Here is a 19930-nt window from a genome sequence, read left to right as displayed (position 1 = left end):
CAGCATTGTTACATTAAGACCTCCAGGTTTCCTGAAAGGCTTTTTCTAAGCAGGTTTATGAGATTTTAAGGTCAAATTAATCATAATAAAGAGCCATTAAAAAGTACAGGCTATATCAAGCAATGCATTGCAACTGTTATATTTTATTCCCTGACCTTTCTTACCTGTCTAATCTAAATGTGTCTGTCATAGAACTTCTTGGGCTGTAACGCTCAACAGACACCTGCCTCCATCTTATCCTGGCCTCTTCAAACTATCATCTCCATGTCCTACATCTGTATTTCTGCTTTCCATTTATCTAAGACCTACAAATTGGAGTTCAATGTAATCTTCTAGGTCAGGGAGGGGCAAAATAGGTCCTTGAGTGCCACTGTCTTGCAGTTTTTGCATGCACTGCTCCTTCAACACACCTCAAACAAATAAATGGCCAGCGGCCAGGCCTCTGTTAAACTTACCAAAAAGCCAAGGGGTTTAATTTGGGCCTTCACTTCAGGTGTGTTAGAGCAGGGATGCATGCAAAAGCTGCAGGGTAGTGGCACACGAGGAGCCAACGATGCCTGCCCCTGTTCTAGGTGACGGCATTCCCATTTCTGGTTGTGCACATAAACAGGACTGAAACGTCAAATCTTATAAACACTGAAAAATAAAACATGTACAACTGACTAAAGGTAGCATAAATAAGAACAATACAGTCAAAGCAAGAACATTTAATTACTGTTGACATTCAGCATTCAGCTTTATTGCTAAAGTTGAGTTTGGTCGTCTTGCCTTGACTTTCGAATCATAATTCTAACTTTCAGGGTACTAACTAGGTGTAAAATGACAAGGGTTGTGCTGGAATTTTCCAGAGTATTAGAGTAAAAGGTGCTAAATAGAAATACCTGCAACACAGTTAACATTTTTATATGAAAGAAAAGATCACATAAAATCCCAGTAAAGTAAATTTAGGTTTTTTTTTGTGTGTGTGTGAAATGTTAAATGTTTCTGAATGGGTTTTGCAAGTCACTGTATATATTTGTCTCCACCGCATTTGTCACAGAGGCAGCGCAGCGGAAATAACTCTCGTACAAACCCAACAAGCAAATTTCAGTGGAGACTTCCAGAGTTTGAGACTCTGATGTTTGTTTAGAACGATGTCTTTGGTGTTTAGTAAATTTTCCCTGTTTAGTTTAAGAGGCAGTTGCTTCAGACAAGTTTTTGTGATTTGTTTGAAGTCTAAGCTGATAGCAAAGCAAAGACACTGCTGGCCCGTTTTACAACAAAAACCTCACCTTGTTGGAATGTCCATCCTCCCAGTAAACAGAAATCGTATGACTCACCTCACTGTGAAGCATTCAAGTTTATATTATGCTACTCGTGGCTTCAAGGAGACAAGGAGAACGTCTGCAAGTGTACAAGCTAGAAACAGTTTTATATGAAATCACAAGGATGTTATCCAGAACTGGGATGAAAGCATTACAGGAAGGGAACTTAATGTGTAATGCAAGCTATGGAATTCAAATACCCTCGAAAGACTTGATGTCAGTGCAGCACAAATAGTCTGAAAGGTCAAAATAGAGCCATTTCGTGGCTGTTTCAAACCTCTTACACAGTAAATTTTGCATTTAAATCAGTGTTAAATTAGATATACAGTCTACGTAGTGTATATTTTACTCCAGTTGTTGTTGTAATAACTCTAAAAGAGTCAATGTATACAAATAGTCTTGATTTCAAGATCAATTGTCTTTCTTGCTTTAGAAAAAAATGCAAAATATATAGTATTAGCGAAGCCACACTCTTCTAAATGTGCTCTGTATTCTATGACAAAATTCACTCGCACGCTATAGCCCCATAACAGTTTTTCATGACACTGGTCAGTTTTTGTAATACTGAGACACCATGTATGCCACTCATACAAACCTCCCTCAGAGAATAATGAAAGTGCTACAGAAAGTTGTTTCAGAGTCCCAGTTTTGTGTTACTTGGTCATACTACTCTATGCAGCCTCTCTGTCTACACCATTGAGGTTTACCTTTAGGATTCTGATTATAAGTAAAGTACTATTAATATTAGAAATAGTAGTTGAAGATGAAAATGTTTTTACATATTTAACAGTTTTCTTAAAATGATTGCACAAAAGTTCAGCTTCCAAATATTTTCAAAGATCATAGTGCAGTGTTAATGCTAGAGGCCCTTTGTGTAAAACTTTGAATGAAGATCTGAGTCTTTCCTTCTGCTTTAGTGGTGCAAACGTTAGTTTTGATGTCCATCCAAGTTAAAAAGTTTCTTTAAAGTGCATTGATGACAGGAGTTGTGAATTGGCGCTATATAAATAAACTGAACTGAATTGAGATATATGTAACTGTAATTTTTCTTTGGTCAAAAAAACAAAAACAAAGATGACTTCTAAAACAGACTTATAAAAAAAGTTGATAGCTGATGAATTTTTCTTCCCCCCTTTTTTCACCTTGGCATGAATGTCAATAACTGAGTAAATACTTTATCATAGTTTAAGAATCGGACAGCTTATATTACATTAAAGAAACTAGTTATACACTTTCAATGACATTATTTGGTAGATACAGTACATGGTGGTTTCAAAAGACAGTAAAAAAATGAAGGGTGTGTTTTCAGTGACACCATTTTGCAAGAGCAAAATTTTCTTTGTATCAGTAATAGTGATAGAGTTTTATTTTACAAATTTCTTCCGACTGTGGCGGTCAGACTACGTGATCTCTACAGGAGTTTGACTTTGCAGTTTGTGCTGACACAGAAACTTTGAAACTGCATGTTGGCTCAATTTCTGCTGAACTTTGGCTGCTTCCCTAAAATGAACTGATAGAACAACTGAAACAATAAACAGCAACTATCCCTCAATGTGTCTAAAGAGGAATGAAAACATAAGCTGTCAGCTGCAAAATGAAGCCTAAATAGAGAAAGAAAATGCTGATGTGCGAGCAATGATGTGATTTAACCGACATGTCTTTATTTCTCTGCAGGTGTGTGAGCTTGTGCGCTTCCTCATAGAGAACTGCAGCAATATCCTGGGAGACGTTGCCTCATTGTTCAAAGACATCAGCCAGAAGAGCAATAGCGACCATGGATCTGGTAAGAACTGAGTCAGCAGGCTAAAAAAAAAAGGAAAAAGACGGATGGAAGCCGCGTTTCCAAGTTTTTATGTGATCACTTTCAATCCTAAATGCTTTTAGTCCCATTTTCGAACATACAAGTGGGGCAACTTCTCACTCACTGTGATTTTTAAAACATTTATTTGCTTTTTGAAAGCAGCAATAAAGCCTCACTCTGTTCTTCCTACAAGTGATATAGACTGAGACTTACTGTCTCTGTGTGTCTAGCCCTGTCGTCTAGGTTCTTTCAGTCCCGTTGATTGCGGTCAACAGGTTGACCTCCCCTAATTTCACTGACTGCCAGGGTCACAGGTGCTGATTAAAATCCAGATGAATCCCCTCTTTCAAACATAGCACAAACTACAAAATAAACAAATAACCGCTTGAGGTCAAAGAGCCCCCAGCAGGATAAAGCTTTGTCCTGTGTTCTCCACATCTTCAACAGTAGATGGCATTTTTTTAATCTTCCCTGTTAGAAGGTACTGTTACAAGAAGAGCGGGACATTAGCCTTTTTGCCAAAGTGGTTTTCCAACATTACTAGCCACTCAGTATCGGAAATTTATGTTTAATATGATTTAAGCTTAGATGGCGAGCTGAAGTGTACTTGAACTAGATTAACAACACTTCTGAATGCAAATGATACATTTATATAGGTCTTTATTGAGTGTTCAGCTCCATTAAGGTTCTGTCTAAAGCACTTTTTATATGAAATATGCAGTGTAAAAAGTAAAAGAAGCATGATTACTCATCCCATAGTAAAAGCGGTACAGTGAAGTAGAGGATTAAGTTTAGAAAAAAAACGTAAGTGTAAAAAAAGTCACTGTTTCAATGTTTAGGATTAAATATTATAGTAACTTGGAGCAGAAAACGTATCTGCAAGGGAATGAGAATTTATAAAACTCAGGAAAAAAAATCAGATCACTTAATTTTGTTCTTCCCGTTCTTGACTTGCCTTCTCCCACATTTCATTAAATGGCTTTTTTCCTACTATCTTGCCTTCCCTCGTTTCACTCTCATGTTTTCTTTTTGTCTGCTCTACATATATTCTGATACGTTGAATGTTCTAGGACATTAGCACCTCCACCATTTCACATGTTCTTCACAGGGTTCTTGCCTGTCTAAAGTGACCTCTGAAGGGACCAATAAGCAAACACGCACACATGCACATGAGCCGCTCATCAGAGTTTTAGTGTCATCATGTCACATTTCAGTTTGTTTATTACTCCATTTAACTAAATTACAATTAAATATTTTATATGAGAATCAAACCATCGTAGTGGCTTGTCAGCCAGTGCTGAAATTCAGCCACATTTAGCATGTTGGTGCGTACATTAAAGAAAAAATGGCTGCAACCGATGCTCCAGCAGCTGTTGGTAATTAAATCGATTTTAGCTTCTTTAGAATGCATAAAAATATTAGGGGCATGGCTAAACTAGTGCTAGGTTAAAATATTCCCCAAAAAATGTTTGCTTTTGTTCCTTTGGCAGTGGTTACCTCTTATCGGGGTAAAAATTGGCAAGAATTTGATGAAAGGCTAGGCATCACAACATAAATGTTATACTGTAATACACCCCCAGGTCCTAAACGCAGATTTCAAGCTTGATAGAAACAATTTCAGCACAGGGTTGTTTCCGATGAGTAATATTTATACTCCTACATGTATAAGTATGTTTTTTGTTCTTTACTACCAATTATGTTTGATATTTTACATCTTTTAATCTATTTTCTCCCAGATGTCTCCTCCTTCCAAATGAATGACTCATGCTACGACAGTCTCGAGAATGAGCTGAATGATGATCCCGAGTCCCCCTACCAGGAGCAACTGCTGCTTCGTGAAAAAGCCAAGCCGGAAAGCCGCAGCCGAGACTCAGTGATCACCCTGAGCGATGGCGACCCTGAGCCTGACCCTGACACCGACCACCTACTGCAGCTTCCACCTCTTGCTAGACCAAGGAGATTTAGCCCCGCTGTGCGCCAGCCCTGCAGCAGCTCGTCTAATGGACCCCGAAGGCTCAGGAGAAGTTCTGAGCCTGCCTTGGCTCTAGCAAATGTTGCATCCTCTAGTGTTGTGCTGGTTCACACAGATAACCACCACCAGCCTTTGAGGAAAGCAAGCTATGATGCAGCGATGGAGGGAGAAGGAGAGGAGGATGAGGTGTTTGTGGAGCAGGGGCTGAACAGACTGCAGCTAAACGAAGAGGAGAAGGACAGGTGTGATCAGAGAGGACCCAGCGGCGGTCGGAGGAAGACAAAGCACGCGCCGCCGCCTCCGCTGCGGCTGGATGCCAGTTGTTCCAGTCTGTCGTCACCAGCCACTTCCCCAACAGGATCCTCCCTCAGCTCTTTAGACTCTGCCTTCTCACAGTACTCCACTGACTATGCCCTGAATGGTGCAGCTGCTCCACAGTCGCCCAGAGACTCCCCTCCTCACAGGGACTCCCTCCCTCATTGGCAATCAACCGTCCTTCCCCCTCGGGGAAACCAAACTTCCTCCCAATCACACGGGCTTCACCCAAACACCTGGCTTAAAAAGGACCGCAGCTTGTCTCTACGACAACCTGATAGTGGACACTTGGAGGACATGCCCGTGGTAAACGGGAACTCAGCCAGTAGCGGTTCCCTGGTCGCTGTCGACGATCCCGCAGTGACAAATAAAAACTGCCAGCGGCGATCAAGCAGCCCTCCGTCCTACCAACAGGCTCTCATTCAGCTTCAGCGTAACCGCTCTCCTTTTTACAGAGGGGCGGAGAAACCTCTGACTGTCAAAGAGCTAAGGCAGCTTCATGACGGGAGCTGCACTCACAAATACTCCGGCCCAACCTCATCCGACAATCCCAAACTGATGGGAACCGAGGTCTCTCAGAGAGTGTCAGGAAATGAGAGGGTTCGGCCCCCACAGAGTGTTTTCTATGGACAGACTCCCACCTCCCTGGTCCTCCAAAGGCCAAAATCCCACTCTCTTACTCCTACGGTGGAAGGTCACAAAGGAAGGAAGACCCTCCCTCGCCGGGCCTCTGAGCCAGCTAAGGTCTCAGCAACTTCGGACATCTCCAAGAGCCTTACCCTAGACAGGTCTTTTGGCCACAGATCTCAGCTGACAGAGAGGCGACGAAAAGCCTCAAACGTGGCGTCCAGTCACTCTAAGACGGAGCTCTGCCTTTCTCCTTCCGCCACTCGGGTGGTGAGGGACTACTTCTCCTCGCAGGGTAAAGCGGACGCTGACTCCTGCCTTCAGAGGAGTCAGGAGGTAGCAGTAGCGATCGCGCAGGGTAAGAAGGAGTGGCAGAGCCGGCGGTGCAGCGACCCACGACTGGAGGACTTTGAACAGCTTTTCTTTGCCGAAGAGTCATACGTGTAAATAAGAACACTGTACAGATCACCTGTAAATGGAGGACATGTTTTTCTAATGAAATATGTTGACTCATGCGCAGCTGTTTTCAATACTGGTATTATATTCTCCATATTCACGTTGTTTTATGTTGTAAAGTACACTTGTTGGTACTCATTATTTTCAAAAGGTACAGATACGCAGGTTGATTAGGAATGTTTTCCAAATATTTAGAAATTATTAGAGCTCTGAACAATTAATTCAGCTATAACAGCTTTTCCTTAACCTATGGGCTAAATTAGCAGCTTTATTTTTTTACTTATATTCATGTTTCCATCTTCCTTCAGAAAAAAAAAACTTTTTTTCTATTTTGTTTCATTTGAAACAGTGAAGAAAACAAGTGGATGCTCTTTTTATGTTTCTGTTACACAGATGCTTTTATTATGTAAACTACTCCTTTTCTACAGGGTAACGCTTTATAAGTATTTTTCAAACTCTTACGGTTATTTATTCAAGTATGCTCGCCTTCCACTCACACACAGCAAGGTGCTTTACTTAGTAACTCTGGTTTGGAAATATGTGACCATGATCAGAAGGTCAAAATGAGAGATCCATACATTAGGCTTCTTGATCGATTATCTCTATGGTTTGTAAAGCTTTGCTGTGCATACACTGATATCTTTGCCTAATATTAATGTTATTATCTAGGATTAAAACAATTAATTTGGTGTTTTTAATTGTCATTTTTAGCAAAAAATAAAAAAATTAAATACAGTTGAATCTAAGAGGACTTCCAAACACTAGTTTAGTTTTTAAGGCCAACTTCTTCATATTTCCTGCATCTTTTCGATATGTAGATGCTTGATATGTTGCGTTCACTGACAGGAAAAAGATCAGATTCTTAAGTTTTGACTCTGGTCAGGTTAAGTAAGGAGAGAGCCCAGTGGCTCCAGGTTTAGCTGGAAAAAAATATGCTCTTTTCTTTTAACAGCTAATTTGTCTGTGCATCCCTCATCAAAATGTGTTTTCATATTTACTTTTTTAGCATTTCTATATTTTTAAGAAGAAATCCACACAATTTCCCAAGAGTACAGCTGTTTGGGTTTATATCCTCTCTGTATCTAAACAAAATTTGCCAAAAATGTCTATTGATTGCAAAAAAAATGAACACATTTAAACTTTTTATTACAGCAAAAGAAAAACATATGCATTTAAATCTGTTTGAAAAGGTTTTAGGACTGTTATGTGTTTTTATTTGTTAAAATAGAAGAAGGGGTCGATTGTTTTAAGTTTCTTAAAAAGTACTCTATCCTTGTTTTTTCATAAATATATATATAATTAACTCCACTACCGTGAATTGTGTTCAGCCTGTATAGTTCTGCATATTTATGACACAGATATATGTATAAATATATATTAATATTATCTTGATTCTTTGGGTAAGGTTTGTGAAAACGAAAGGTGTATTTTTGTACAAGCCAATGCTGCTGCTGCTGTCTTAATAGAAAGTATATTTGCTACAAAACCCACAATTTGTATATGTGTAAATCTGACATCTAATGCTCACAAGAACAAAGAGAAATGTGGTTTTTTAATAAACATTGCTTTTGTTCTCTACAATGCTTTTTTTTTATTCATGTACAATTTGGGATGACTGGCCAAATATAATTGGAGTGAAAAAGTTCTGGTTGCTAAGCAATTAGAGTAAATATCGAATATATAATTCACAAAACATGACATGCAAATCAGTAAGCATGGATAGATCTATCTATCTATCTATCTATCTATCTATCTATCTATCTGCCTATGCCATGTTTGCAAATTATTCAAATAATTAAATTTCCCTTTTAGTTTTCACATAAAATAAAGATTAATAAAATTATTTCAGTTTGTATTTATGAATAGATAAGGCATGAAGTAATTTTATCCTGTTTTTAGGGGTTCTATTTAATTATTAAATTTGGGCTCACAGGCTGAAATGTCTGGGAAGCTCTGCCATACAAGAATAGTAGCAGGTACTTTTTCTTCAACACTTCTTTCCTTACAGTAGAGCATTTTCTAACTAATAAATTAATCAATTTAATGGCACTATTTTAATGTTTATAATTTGGCACCTTGAGATTTGGCCCTATTTTCTACATTCCACATACATTCTTCTTTCAGTGCATCTATGCTGTACTTGGAAATTTATTTTCATACTAGATATTAGCTTATTATACGTAGACATTTCTCAATGACGTAGCTCTCTTTTGAAGTCCTACTTGAGCTCAATGAATACTAAGGTACTCTAATGGAATATTTGAAAACAGACTCACAAAAAAACATTTTGGCACTTTTTGAAGTAATATATTTCACACAATAGTTAGAAAGTTGGTGAACACATCAATGTGAGAATTTGTGAGTAACCCTAAAGCATTTCTTTCTTTGAAGCATGTCAAATAGAATTGTGTCTTTGATTATCTCTATTAGAGACAGTTTAAGCCCACTGCCAAGATGTTCTTCAGTAAAACTCTAACCCTCCTCCCTGCTGGCTCCAAGGTCCTTATGATTGACATCATTATAGTGTAGATAAACTGTTGAATGCGAATCCCTACAGTATATGTACTGTAGGTGTGATTGAGGAACTTAGAATAGAATAGAATGGGAAGAATAGTAAATTCCTCTTTTGCCCATAATGAGGAAATGCAAAGGCAGACATTTAAAAAGACTCACAAAAAAATAGAACTTTAAAGTGTGTAAAAAGCAAAATAAAGACTGAAAATGCTGCACTGTAACTGTTAAAAATATGAGGTATTAAAATATTTAACAAATGTACAAATGGTTAATTTAAAACAACTATCTTACAGTAAGGGGCAGTCAGATCAGCAGCAGAAATGAGATGTGCACATTTTAACAAAAATGTTAAAAGTATGCAAAAACAAAAAAAACAGCGCAAGTAGAAGCATATGTGTAACAAAAAAAAGTTTTAATAAAAGCATATATGTAAACAAATATGGAGGTTGCTGGGAGTATTGATATTTCGAGGGTTACAAAGATGCTGGTAGGAAGGATCTACGGTAGCGCTCCTTTGTGCATTAAGATGCAGCAGTCAGTCACTGAAGGAGATCTCCAGTTCAAAGCACTCTCTGTGCTGTAAGCTGCACGTACCGTTTATCTCCTGAATGAATATGTCATTCATAGAGGACTGGATTGAATAATTCCAGTGTGACTCTCACAGTGACACAACAGTGGAAACAACGGTGGCTTTGTCAGTCTTTCCTCAAGCTTTTGTCTGCTGTTCTTTGTTAAAACTATTGCTTCAAATTTACACCATTTGTAGCTGGGGTCAACGCGTTTATGTATATACAAGCTAAAGCCATTGGTTTATCAAAATCATTCACATTCCTACATTTAAAGTCTTCATATTTTCCAAAATGGGAGAAAAAAAGGATTAAATGCTGCACGGAATCATTGATTTATTGGCTTTATATTCTTTAGTGAAGCAGGTTGCTTGGAAACACAAACACTACTATGTTGCATCATGGAGGAATGCCCCATAAAACACACTTTCCTTCTGTGAAAAAATTATTGTACATTGAACATGCCAAAAACTGTTAATGGCGAAAGCTGCATGGATTCACGTCTGAGTTTTTTAGAAATTTGTCAAGCAATTAAACTACAGATTATCTTTAAAAGTGTTACTCTGTCCCATTTATTTCCTAGACAGATCCATCCACTTGGTCATCTTCAGGTATAGTATACAGTAGTAGGCTTATGGTGGTTGTCTACCATTTCCTGAATGTCTTATTTTTAACTAACTTAACAAACTGGACTGGGTTCCAAGAAAATCAACAAATAGTACGGAAAACTATGACTTTTGAAGGAATAGAAAATGTGAAATGGTCTTACTATACAACCCATCATTAGTATTCTAAAGAAGAGCCAATCAAATTAGAGCAGCCTTTGGGCAAAGAGCTGAGATTAGATGAGACACAAATACATGCAATCCAGTTTAAATCATTCATCTCAATCCCAGCATTGCAGCCAAACCAAGCTAAACCTGACAGCACATGTTAATGGACCATTAATGCCTGCTGCAACAATCTGATGCAAAACATTAGATTGTGCCATTAATATGGTTGTTACTTTGACATGCTTGAGCTACTTAGGGTGACCAGACGTCCTCTTTTTCCCGGACATGTCCTGTTTTCATACCTAAAAAAAAATGTCCGGGTGGGAATTTCAAAATTGTCCGGGATTTTGGTTGACTACCTACAGTGCAGCAGAACCGAGCCGTGAGCTCCGGGGCTAGTTCGTCAACTCCGCCGACGGGATGATGGCTCGGTTCGAGTGCCCGGTCTTGTCCAGTAAGCCCCATCCCCCCCAAAATAATTGTCCTTCTTTTCAGTAACTCAAATCTGGTCACCCTAGAGCTACTTAGATATTAGCTAGAAAGTACACCTTAAAAACATTGTACTGGACAAGCCATGGGCACACAAGACAAAATGTGCTCAACTTACAAGTGTAAACTTGTAGCACCCAATGTCCAGCTGTAAGTCCAACTCAACCATAAACCATCAACTTGGTGGTCCTGACCTGAGACTTAGGTTGTTTATCGTCTTAAAACCCACCGGTTACTCGCCAGTTACCCGTTTTATCTCCTACATGGCTTGTAGCATACCAAAAGATAAGCCTCCACAGAAAAAGCTTTACTCTTGTCAGTCCTCCATAAGAATCAGTTCTGATGACATCTCCTGCGCCCCAACATTGTCATCCTCCTCTTGGCTGCTTCTCAGATTAATAATGTCCTTCCTGAGCCTCTTGGTTTACCTCGGCCTTGCCAGGTTCGGAGGTCTTTCCGTTCTCAGATTACTGATGAAGCAGAGATCTGGGGGTTGCTGAAAACTTGAGAGATTTATTTATAACTGAATCCTTTTTTTTTTATCTTCCTTATAACTTTATAACTGGACTGTTCGTGTTTGTGGTGTATTTGTTGGCCTCCATTATGTGTTTTTTTTATGTGTTTTTCTAAGATACACTTTGGTAGATTCTAATATTGTACTAATTTTACAGATATTTGAATAAAGGAAACTAACTAATGAGTTAGTGGTAAAGCAAGAGACGTATCATAGCTAGTGCATTAATGTCATCTCCCCATGACTGAGAAATGTGTAAACATCAGCAACCACTTACTAATACATCAATGTCAGCTGTCACAGCAGGTGACAGGCAAGATTAACGACTTAGTATATCTCTCTTACTGGTAGACGTTAAATGACTCGCTCAGGGAGGCATATTTTAGACACTGATTATGAGTAAAATGCTGGAAGCTTAGCAACACTAGTCAGTGCAAGTTAGAACCTAACATAAATGCCAAATGGAATATGCTCCATTTCTTTTTAATTGGGACCTACATTAAAAAATAAAGGTTGTCTTATTCATTGCAACTTTTTCACCACACAGAAATGATGCAGCTTCACTTCAGTATGGTAGAAATTAGGAATAAGATAATTAGATATCTTGCATTTAAAAAAAGATAATGTTGACTTTTTCCCTTATCTTAAACATAAATCATTTATTCCATTTGTAAATTTTCTTACTTATCTACTCATAAAAAGAAAAAAATACATCTATTTCAAGATATATTTACTCATATTTCATGGATCACAATGAAGAAGAAGGCACACAAGACAAATAAGAAATTTTTTCTTGTATTCACACCAGAATTGTGTTTCAGGGCTAACATACTGCATGTCACTCAGGAATGAAAGCTATCTCATTTGTTAGAGTTTCTAGATGATGTAACTGACAGATAGCAAGAGATTTTACATTTGGATGTGAATTTCTTTTTTCAGGTCCCTGTAAGGGCATGAAAACTCCATGCAGAAATATCACAGTTAAGGAATGAAACCCAATAGTGTCTTGCTGTAATGCAGCAGTGCTACAATCTGTGCCGCCATGCAGCCCACAATGCAGAAAACTAATAATGCATTTTTCTTTTTGGTGTAAAGGCAGGGTGCATGGGAGTGGAAAGAACAACCTCTGGGTTTTGAACTCTTTAGGAGATAACAGTAAAGGTGTAATGTAAACAACGGGTGTCTGTCATACTCTTGGTTAGATTTAATAGAAAGAAATACAAAAAATGATAGATAAATGGAAAAATCAATGAATAAAAAACAAAATTTATAAAATGTTTCAAAGGACTGGGTGCTGCATAAACAACAGGATCAAAGGATGGAAATAAATGGATAAATTAATCTCATGATTCACTGAGGGTCGTAGCAGATTGTGGACAGCAGTGGTTATGGTGAAAGACTGACAACAAAGAGCAATATTTTACACTTTCTTTGACATGAAATTACCTTAAGGCTACAATGTGTAATGATCCACAACATCTAATGGTCAGATTACAGTTACATGAACCGCTCCCCCACACTGCCTCACCCCTCCAAGGGCTTCTGCATCATAATGCAAAATCCTGCATTAAAGCTTGACGTGTTGTTTACCTGTTTGTATGGAGGGTCTGTTCCAATATGGGTTGTTCTTTGTTCCACTCCCTCTAGTGTTCTTAAGCACCACTATTTTTTAGAGAAACATTGCTGCTCTTATTGTCAGGACTTAGAATGTAGGACAAACATTTACTAAGAAGTTTTTTTAACACCCTCCTCCTGCTGATTCTCTCTCCTGAACAGCAGGCATACATTGTATGATATTTTCAATCTTTGTACTCAGCTACAGTTAAAAATGTAAGACGAAACTGAAGGGTTTAAAACCTTACAGCTCACGATTAATGTTCTCACACTGTAAGGCCCGATGCTTTGAAGTGATCTAACTGTTTACACTTTACGTCCAAAAACCACAAGAGATGCTGCTGGTTGGACTCGTCAATCTGGAAGAAGAAGAAGAATTCCCTTGTTTGCACATAAAAGTTCATGTAAATCACTGCCCCTGCCTCTTCATATTAAGAACCTGGGCTGCATGGAACAAGTATTTAAAAAGATGCAGCCCAACAATTTGTAAACTGGTGACTCTCTTCTTCTGCTCCTCTTTAATCACATCCCTATAAGCCTTTGGGAACCACAGCAGTTAAACCTGTCAGCCATGCCTGCAGCAAAGAGAACACAGGGATGCTCACATACATTCACAGGTTCTGCACTTAGTGCCACATTTCAACACAATCTACAATGTTTTTGTTAGAAATCTAGTTTGTGTGGGTTGTTTGTGTTTTTCTCTCTCCACCACCAGGTGTTGCCCTGTCCTCGTTGGGCCTCCCTGTACACCTGCGGCTCGTTAGACCATTATTGGAGGAGTATTTGAGCAGTCGACTGTCACTATTTCGACGCCAGAGTGTTAGCCAGTTTTGGGTACTCTAGCCAAGCTAAGATTAGCTGAGTCTAACCTAAGTTTGTTCCTCTGAGACTTATCAAGTTTTTGTCTTTGCTTTTTGGCAGGAAGCATTCCTGAGGAACTGGATACCTGGACCTTCTCCCCCTGGAAGGATTTACTGAGAACACACTGAGCAGGGGAAAACCTCCACATGATCCGTTCAAGTCCTCTTCGGAAATCCAAGAGACAGTCCGCTCCTTTACTCCTCTGGGTCCAACGCTTGTCTATCTGTCCGCCCTCCAACGAGTTCCCTCTTCTCTGGATTAACCCACACAAGCTGGATTCAAGGATTGACAAGAGCACCCTCATACGTGAGTCCCTCTTCTGTAATATTCAAGCCTCAGTCAAATTTCCTACGGTTCCTGAACTGTTGTTCATCTACATTTAGTAAATCTGTAAAACTTTTCCCCTTGGTCTCTGAGTGGTTCTCTGCATGTGGGTCAGATCGCTTAAACCAATCATGACAGTTTTAAGATAGACTTTTAGTTTAGGATTTGCAGATACAGTTTTCCTAAAACCTACAAACATCCTGCTCGTTCTAATTATGAGGCGCTGCTTATTTTGCAGGTGCTGCTCACACCTTCATTGCCTTAGTTCCCCTTAGGGCAAAAGCAAGGCTGCATTTGTTTTCATTTGCCGTTTTACAGGTTGTCAGTGAGATTACTCTGCTAACCCTAACTGTACTCTGCTATGAAGTCACACTCTATAAAATGTGTCCCCCTCAAAACAGTAATTAATGGCGTGTTATTCTCTTGACCCAGGCTGAAAGGTAAAAAAAGAAAACAGGGGCAAGAAAAATCTGGCTACATCCTGTTTAAATTCCCACCTATTGTTTCTCCAACACACATTCCGGATTTGTTAGGGGGAAAAAAAGTACTTAAAAAAGGCGTTAAATAAACTTTTTTTTTTTTTAAGCCCTGTAGATCTTTGCATCTGTTTTTGATTAAGAAAAAAATGTACTTGCATTTTCTTCTCATGCTTTCTTATGGAGGTAGATGCTGTAAAAGATCAAACCCTGCTATATTATCATTTTCGCCAAGCTAAATCCCCCAAAATGTGATCATGTGGTATATGTGGCCCAGGAGAGGTACACAACCAAAGAAAACATGTCAGTTTTTGTTTGACATTTGTGCATCTAAATAACAAACCTGACTGTTCTAGCTTGAACAGTTTATGGCCTCCAACAAAGTCTCATTATATAATAAAAAAGATTTATGCTTAAGGGCAGTGGCCACCAACTGGCACAGAAAGACAATACTTGTTAGACAATGAATATTTGTGACTGTTTGTGTGATTTATATAAAGGAGCCAATTAAAGCAGGTTTTAGTGGAGTGGCTGTATAACACTGTGCATGTTCCTTTTTTTTCTAGTTGTTCAAATGTTGGCTTCCCAGGTCTGTGTTGTTTTGTTCTCTTTTTACGTAACCCAAACACAAAGGCTTACAGTCTAAATGATGGTGTAGCGGTAAGCAATGTTACCTCACACTGGGTCTCAACTCCTGATTGTTGCCTTTCTGTGCAGAGTTCATACTTTCTGCTTATGCTAGTGTTTTTAAGAAATCAAAGATTTCTACTCCATTAGAGAAAAACACTTCCTAACTGGACAATGTAGTTTCTTATAACCTTACATTCCTACAATTCAATTTAATTAAATCAAATTCAGTTTATTTATATAGTGCCAATTCACAACATGTCATCTCAAGGCACTTTACAGTTCAACCAGACCATACAGTCAAATTGATTCAAAGTTTTTTGTCTAAGGAAAACCAGTTGATTCCATCGAATGCAATCCCTCACACTAAGCATGCTTGTAGCGTCAGTGGAGAGGAAAAACTCCCTTTTAACAGGAAGAAACCTACATCAGAACCAGGCTCAGTGTGAGCGGCCATCTGCTGAGGCTGACTGGGGTTCAAGGAGACAGAAGCAAAGATACAGAAGGCAACTGTAAAAGGCCAGCCAGGCAGACGAGCTCCGAGCCAGATCCCATGTCAGAGGATGAAGAGAGCGCATCCAGCCAGTCACGGTCAGAGAAACAGGACTACACTGGAAAAACAGGCTGATCTCCAGCATCTATAAACAACGGTGTTGATGGTAGCAGCACAGCTGATATTTCTCTCCAGGATGGCGTCACAGCCAAACAGGACCAGATGAGGCAAAGCTACTATGAGAAAAAGCATAGAGAGCATAACGTTAGAGATTAAACTAACAGATTCTGCAGAGCGGGAGAACAGAGATAGAATGAAGCAGAATGATGAAATGGGGGTCCCTATATCCTCCAGAAGTCTAAGCCTATAGCAGCATAACTATAGAGACAGCTCAGGATGACCTGAGCCACTCTAACTATGACCTATAACAATGAAATACCTCAATTTCTGTAGCTAGCCATTGAAAAAAAAAAGAAAAAAACAACACATTCTCTCTGGACTCATTAGAGGCTGCACATGTTGAATAGCTTTTTAATGATATGAGCAAATCAGCCAATATATGATGTAACTCAAGTTATTTATGAAGCACAGTAAAAGGGACCAGGTCATGTACTGTATTAGGTTTTAAAGGATTTCTACACCAGTAGTTTACACTTGTTCCATACAAATATTCTAATTTAATCCTCGCAGCTTGTTGTATCATTTTATTTGAATTCTGTTTTCTTTTTTAAAATGCTTTGTTTTTTGTAAACGTATATGATATGAATTCTGGTGTAATTAATGCAGACGTTAAAGCCATTAAAGCATTTTGATTTTGAACCAAGGGTCTTCAAAGTTTTCCAGGCCAAGAACCCCCAAACTGATGGCGAGATGGAGCGGTGACCCCCTAATTATATATATTGTATGAAATTGTGTCATATCAAACTGGTCCTATAGTCACTCTATTACAGATGGAGTAATGTAAGGAAAGTAATTCCCCCCTGGGATTCTAAAAGTATCTCTGATTCTGATTCCTTGTTGATGGGACAGGTGTTGCGAATGAAACGGTGCCCAACTTGAAAGAGCTCCTGTGTTTCGCTGAATGTGAGCATTGATGACTGAAAGACATCTTCTGCTCCATTTATCTGTTTACTACAATGTGTTGAATTCATGTTAATGTGTATTTAAAGACATTTCAATTAGTGGAAAAAATTGCAGGGGGAATATAAAAAAAACCCAATCAACCAAAGCTTTCGCAACCCCCATGCAGTACCTCCATTGACCCCCTAGGGGTTGCGGACCCCCTGTTGAAGACCTTCATGCTAAACTGATGATGCAGAAACACACTTATATACTAATACTGATACAGCTGATAGAAATAGACTCTTAGTTATAGTGACACACAGTATGCATAATATTTTCCATTGTTCATGTTTTAATTTTGGTAATATAAGAAGAAGGCTGATGGTGCTCAACTATATATATTTCTGCTGATCATGCCTGGTGCAAAAATTCTTCTGATGTTTTAAAAGGACTAAGTACACACTATCAATATATTGTTTTAATTGAAAGGGAATGCATGGTATTTAGTGATTTTCTGACAGCCATGATGTGATCAGGGCCTTTTAGGAATAAATGAAGCTGATTAAAGTGTTGAACAATTGTTTGGAAATCAAAAGCAAAAAGAATGACATTGCAGATTTAGGAGGTATGCATTTGTTTGTCTATATTTAGATCAATAAAAATAAATGCCATCTAATAATTTACTTCATATGAAGACTAAGATAAGGTACTGGCATCATCAGCATACAGATTTATCTGTATGTAAATCTGTGTCGGCATAATAATGAAATGTGAAGCATGGCTATCTAGACTTAGAAACCAAATGGAGCATATGGAGGGTGCGTTGATGATGACTTGCTAAAGTTCAAACCTGGCATCAGAATCGAGAAGAAAATGGATCTAAGTGACTTTTAAAGAGGTACATTTAATTATGCAAGACTGATCTGTGTATTTCAGAGACCACAGATCCGCTGAAATTCTAGGCACAAAGTCAGCTCTGGTTTAGAGAGAATTTTCAATAAGCTGTAACTGTGTGCAGAAAAGTTTGTTGATGTTTAGAGGAGAATGGATCGAGATGACAGAAAGGGATCATTAGTTCAAATAACAACTTTCTACCACCAAGTCATACATAATACTGTTTATAAACGCACAACACATCTAACCTTGATACAGATGAGACACAGCAGCAGAGGACCACACTGGATGCCACTGCTGGTAGCTAAGAACAGGACACAGAGTTTACAGAGGCTAACCAAAGTTAGACAACAGTTTGGAGAAATGTTAGCAGGTCCCATGGGTTTTCAGCTGAAACATTTACATGGCTGGATTGGAATTCATAAACAGCATGAAAGCATGATTTATCCTGCCAAGCAGCTTTCAATATTTCATTCTTTTGGGGATTCAATATTTTCTTTGCACACATTTGTTACCAAGCTAAGTGTAATTAAAAGATCCCAGCCCATCCACATTTATATGTCCATACATGTCCATCCCTTCATGAACACAGTATGCCCATCTCCTGCTGGAGTTGCCAGCAGGATAATATTTAATGCCACAAAGGCCAAAGTATATCAAGAAAGTTCTGGTTACTTAAATGTAGTAATTTTTGATTGCTTGAATTCACTATGCTCCTACAGTCACTATTCGGTTTATTAGAGCACCTTTAAAATATGGTGGAATTTAGCATCTCACATATGCAACTGACACATATGAGTCAATTAAATTATGCTGGCGTCTCAGTATGGACCAACATTTCCAAGAATGTTTCTGAAACTCTATCAAATCCATAAGATGAAGAATATAGGCAGTATAAAATGGGTCTAAGCCGATACTAGAAAGGTATTAATATCTGTAAGGTAGCCACTGTGTGTGTACAGTTTGACATCTTTGCTTTCTTTCATTTCTAAATTATAGGATTCTTGGTGGCCAAAACATGAAAGATAAGAACTTGCTGTAATCATTGAATTTGGGGACAGACTGGGGCACAGAAACACCTTATGAAAACAAGCTTCTGAACAGTTGCATTAGCTGAAATAGAGAAAAATAAATAAAAAAAATTGATAAAGAAAACTCATGGGAAAGTATCGCATTCAAAAAACAAATATTGGAAGATGATCAATGACTAAAGTAAAACCGTTGGAAAAAATAGTTTTTTTAAACACCAGTTTGTGATTAAAATACGCCGTTCTGGGATTCTGTGAGGTGCCTTGATTGAAAGCTCCTGTTAGTGAAGGACTTCTAATGACCAGCTAATCTAACGTCTCTTCTAAAGTGTTGGCTTCCTGCTTATAGTTACTTTTGTAAACATTTATTCCTTTTTCCTGCTAAACAGCTGAAATGCCCAAACACCGACTTTTAAATTCGTCAGCAACAACACTTCTCTCAGCACTACAGATAGCATTAAACGGGCTAAACAAAAGCAAATGAACACATTCATATTTCAGATCAGATTATTATTTGCTCCAAGCAGAAATCTGCGTAGACATGGAGTCCCCTAGATGTGTGAGGCATAGGAAGTGGGTGGAAAGGCACGAGTGTGACCTTTGCTGGCTCAAAGAAAAAGGATTACGCCTCACTTTTATCTACCTCTGCTGTCACTGCTAGCCCACCAATCCATACTCCCCATGAAATGAATAGAGAGTGCTTTGAAGATCTCAATTTTGTTGTGAGGGAAATCCCAAACTAATCATTCTTTTGCATTCCTGTTTTATTAAAGATATTCTAATATACTTTCTGCTGAGTAGAGCACAAATGTATCACCTTAAAGGCAGAATGGAGGCAGGGGTGGATTTACCATTAGACAAAATTAGGCCATTGCCTAGGGCCCCAAGTTCCTGGAGGGCCCGTAAAACTCCTTTTACATGTATGGTTAATACAGCTATTACTTATCTGTGCACATTAATTTTATCTTTGATTAAAATCCTTTTGTTAAAATGCCTCAGAATGCTTATAATATTAAATATGTCTCTGGGCCCCCCTTCAGTGTCCACCACATTGGATCAGTCAATTTGCTGCGCATGTGCAGAAAGGTCCAAACAAACAGCAGCAAATCATTTGAAAACAATCAACGGGAAAAGCAATGTTGTGAACTTAGCGCTTTTGTCGCTATATTTAGTGACTTTCCAGACCCCTCTAGAACTTTTATTACTAAAAAGCGCCTAAC

General features: G+C 38.6%; 1 protein-coding gene across 2 annotated transcripts in view; it reads left to right on the top strand.

Annotated features, from left to right (window-relative positions):
• Window positions 1–7882, top strand: part of arhgap20 (Rho GTPase activating protein 20) — a 113694-nt gene extending 105812 nt beyond the window's left edge. For both annotated transcript variants that reach the window (XM_038302646.1, XM_038302647.1), the window contains exons 14-15: window positions 2979–3087; window positions 4842–7882. In XM_038302646.1, coding sequence (XP_038158574.1) covers window positions 2979–3087; window positions 4842–6466 — 1734 coding nt within the window. In that variant the 3' untranslated portion in view covers window positions 6467–7882. The remainder of the gene's footprint in view (window positions 1–2978; window positions 3088–4841) is intronic.
• The last annotated feature ends 12048 nt before the right edge of the window (window positions 7883–19930 follow it).

This window comes from Cyprinodon tularosa, unplaced genomic scaffold, assembly GCF_016077235.1.
Source record: "Cyprinodon tularosa strain WSP-4 unplaced genomic scaffold, ASM1607723v1 ctg497, whole genome shotgun sequence".
Lineage (NCBI taxonomy): Eukaryota > Metazoa > Chordata > Actinopteri > Cyprinodontiformes > Cyprinodontidae > Cyprinodon > Cyprinodon tularosa.
The sequence above is the reverse complement of the archived record's forward strand: the minus strand, read 5'-3'. Positions and strand labels throughout refer to the sequence as shown.